This window comes from Haliotis asinina, chromosome 15 (assembly GCF_037392515.1).
Source record: "Haliotis asinina isolate JCU_RB_2024 chromosome 15, JCU_Hal_asi_v2, whole genome shotgun sequence".
NCBI lineage: Eukaryota > Metazoa > Mollusca > Gastropoda > Lepetellida > Haliotidae > Haliotis > Haliotis asinina.
The window spans coordinates 21,664,613-21,668,892 of NC_090294.1; the positions used below are offsets into that span (position 1 = coordinate 21,664,613).

Sequence of the window (4,280 nt, forward strand, 5' to 3'; positions counted from 1 at the left end):
AAATATATATTGCAGTATGCTTGGTAGAGATATAAGCGTTTGTGACCAATAAATTATAAAGAAAATAAAACTGTATATACTGCAGTTAAAAATAAGTCAAAGGTGCACATTTTTCTAAATGCAGATTTTATAATTAATTCAAAACAAGATTAAACTTTAAATCTTTCTTATGTACATCTTGATGAAACTACTGTATCACTGCAACAGAAAAATGATGTTCTCTGGAAATTATTATCAACATCTGTAGACAATATAAATAAAACAAACATGATCTTCACCTGTTATAGGCTATACACACCAACATGCTTACCTATATCTATATACAATTATATGTCAACACTTGTGTGCCACAGCATAAAATATACTTTCCATCTTTTGGAGGGGAGGGGGAAGTGTACCATTCTCCAATGGCATCCCCATTTCTATCTTCCCACTCACTGACGAGATTTTCCATTTAACTGAGTTTATTTATTAAACCATTTTATCACTAGAGTGTATAGGCGTTGACAGCTTGGGCACAGTTCTGACCTCATTTTTACACAATATTTGGTCTATATAGCTTCAGCTAAAAAGTGCCGATGTTAGTTGACATGGTATGGTTTCCGCAAAAATGCAGAAAGCCTGACAAACTATTTTCCAGTCAAACAGTTTTGCTTCTGCCAGATATCACCAAACACAATGACCTTAGCCAAACAAGTCTTGCTCACAAAGCTGAGAGACATGTTCCTTCCTTTGAAATAGTCTTCTATCTTACACAATCCACCTTGTTAAGATGAACTTTATCTCATTCAAAAATCTTGTTGCTGGTAGAATCCTCATGTGGATATGAGGTTTTAGCTATGTAAGAGTCTTGTTGCTAGCAGAAGACACTCTAGCTGGACCAAACATCTTCTCCATGAGTCTTGTTGCTGAAAGAAATGGTGGCTTTGCTGCTGGTAGAAATCGTTGAAGTCCAGTCAAACATCATGCTGCTCTAGCAGGTAACAGAACACAGCAAGGGGTCATACGGTGTTAGTCACCATAGTAACACTGTGAGAAGAACTTTATTGTTACCACGTAGAGACAGCAGGAGTCAGGACTTCAGGGATGTCTGTCCAGCAGGACAATGTTGCCACCTTATCATTCACAGACTTTCAACATAATGGCAAAAGTTAGGTCAGATATGTTCATTTGGACAATGTTTCTTCAAGTCCAAGCAACTAGATATGGTCCAGTTTACACTTGGACACTGGGTGAAGTATTACGCATCCCAATCCTGTCTATGAAGCAGACAGCATTCTGCAGGACGATGGCACTGAAGTATTTGCTCGTGAACCATGTACCAATCACCCAATACTTTGTGCACATCAGTTCCCTGAAATCGTTTTGATACAGTAACAAGTCCAAAGAATCAAAAGGCATTCTGGTGGAAATATCCAAGCTGTGTGTCTGTTTCACATGCCATTATCCAAATATCATATCATTAGTTCTAACAAATAATTTGCCAGTGTGAATCCTCAGAAACAAGCTATCATCACTTCCCAAGCCTGCCAGAAATAAAAGATTCCTCTACACTAAATCAGGTCTGGCGGCCATCATTACTTCACAAACCTTCAAACATCTGAGTCCAATGTACACACTCTGGCTACAAAATACTTAGAACACATCCACAAGTCTTGAACTTCCCAGTAGATTTCCAACACACTATGTGTTCAATATTCATTGTTCAAGTTCAAGGCCAATTCATTCGTAGTTACAGCTGTCAGATCATTGTTACTCTATGTCCAGACAGGAACAGCAACCTACTGAGATTATGTGGTCACATCTGTGACCTTTCAGTTTGTAGTTCTATTTCTGACATCAAGTTCAAGTGAATCACCTTTCCATACCTGACATCTGCAATGATAGTTTCCAGGAACAGTATGTCAACCAGCCACTTCGTCTATCCAAATGAACACTTCCACTATCACACTCCACTGGTTACCATTTCCTTACACTGTCTTCAGTCTTCAAAATGAACAAGTTTCCTTGAAAGGTAACCATGGTAACCACCCACTTCCATCAACCAAAGTTCGCTGGTTCCACTTTCCTCTTTGCAAACTTTAGAGATCTCACTGATGAACTAACTGCATGATCTCTGTTTGTACCTATCAGCGAGAGATCATTAAACATGTGTGTGATTGGTCTCAGATGACCTTGAGTTCCCATTGGTGGATGAGACTACCTTAAGTTTGAGCCAGCCTGGTTTGTTTTTAGTGCAGACTTGACAGAAAACTTCCATGAACGTGTCTCGGAACTGTTTGCTCATGGTGCAGTAAAGGACAAAGTTGATCGAGTTATTGAGGAGAGCCATGATGTCGAGGAGGTCCCCAAGCCTGTTGTATACCTTGTCCTGGAAACATGGGATAAAGATGTTCATCAGAGACAGAAGACCCTGGGGTAACTCGGTGATCATGAACAGTGCCACCACAGCGAGCAACATCCCAGTCGTACGGTTGTGTTCACCATGTTTGTCAGACTCAGCTTTGCGTCCTTCTGATTTTAACCTCATACGTTTGCGGTAGGCTTTGTGCATTGCATGGACAAGCAGAATTGTGAGTGTCATCAGCATAACACACGGAATCAGTTTGATGAAGATCGCCTGGATCCAGTTGTTGATCTGTAGAATGATCTCAGCAACTTCTGATCCTCTCCACTGATAAGGAAAATACACTTTGTCCTGGGTATGGTTTGCAGTTCCGTTGCCTGATTCTGGCATTGGCATGCCATACAGTGAGTGCATCTCCTCCCTCGTCATTTTCTCTATACGATTAATGACATAATTTGGGATACAGATAATAAAAGTTAGAAAATAAACTATGAATATTGTAATTTTTGCACGTCTTAGACTACAGTACACTATGCCCCTAGTGGGCATACATATGTAAATGTAACGGAATATAGCGAGAGCAATTGTCAGCCATATTGCCACAGTGTGACACACAATGCTGAAGTTAGCATGAAACATCAGGAACCAGATCCAGCCATGATAGAGAGTGTGGAACATGGGCAGTTGTGGATCACGCAGGATGTAAAAGTGGATAGCAAATGGAAAATAGGACATCATCGTGAGCAGATCGGCAACAGCTAGCCACATCAATATTGTGTTTGTGGATGAGATCATATTCTTGCGAGTCAACACAATGATGTTGGCAATGTTAGCCATCATTCCAAAGAAGCAAACAATGGCACTGACGTAGCCATGATAATGTCCATAGCTGCTGCTAAAGGAATCCAGACCAATGGAGGCTGATTCACTGAGTACGCCAGGAATGTATTTTGCAGTGCAGTTTGGTCCATCAGGGCTTGGAGTTGGTTCTGTGGTCATGTTGGGGTTGACTGTGGTTAAAGGACTGTAAGGGGAGAAGGCAATATGGAGGAAGCTCCCTGTTGTGTTGTGACCAGAGTAGGTCGTCATTGTGGACAAGGGGATGGTCACAGTGGGCAGACAACTGTTAATTCCTCACTGGGACAGGAGCATAATCAAGGCTGTCATCAACTCTGAAATGGAAGAAAGGAACTACATATTATGAATTCATAAATGTGATGTCTGATGGCTGTCTATGGCTTGTTGTCATAATGAATGTCTCCTGTGAGTGAGCTGAATTTGGTTATAGGAATTACATAGGAATATTGGGACCTTGTGACCAGCAGATACTATTTTCAGAAATTATGGTACTACGCAGCCATGGAGGCAGGCTATACTATTCCCCCAAACATGTCTTAGCACAAGCCTGCAAACATATCAGGTAACACTTTTCTAGTTTATACTATTCCACTTGCATTTTGCAAGCAGAATAATGGTTTATACTATTCCATTCCACTAGCCCCAACTCATATCATCAGGGGGCGGTGGGGTAGCCTAGTGGTTAAAGTGTTTGCTCGTCACACTGAAGACCCACAGTCGATTCCCCACATGGGTACAATGTGTGAAGCCCATTTTCTGGTGTCCCCCAACGTGAAATTGCTGGAATATTGCTAAAAGCGGCGTAAAACTAAACTCACTCACTCACTCACATCATCAGTCCTCAAATGAGAAGTCTGATTTATGCAGTTAAGACCCACATTCAGATTAACAATTTTAGTTCTAATATTAATGATATATTGTTGACAGTTTAATGGGGAATGTAAGTGCAGTCACTACAGATGAGATAAATACACATTAAACTGTCAGTTGGAAGATAAACAGGGGCATTAATATGAAAATACACAAAATCAATCAGATATGTGGTAATTAAATCTGATGGATATGTCCCAGAACA

The 4,280-nt window shown here is 40.6% G+C and overlaps 1 protein-coding gene across 1 annotated transcript; it reads right to left on the reverse strand.

Annotated features, from left to right (window-relative positions):
• Positions 1 to 2,100: 2,100 nt before the first annotated feature.
• LOC137264856 (sex peptide receptor-like) lies at positions 2,101 to 3,506 on the reverse strand. The gene has a single exon (XM_067800202.1). The coding sequence runs from the start codon at positions 3,434 to 3,436 to the stop codon at positions 2,144 to 2,146; it is 1,293 nt and encodes a 430-aa protein (XP_067656303.1). The 5' UTR covers positions 3,437 to 3,506; the 3' UTR covers positions 2,101 to 2,143.
• Between the last annotated feature and the right edge of the window lie 774 nt (positions 3,507 to 4,280).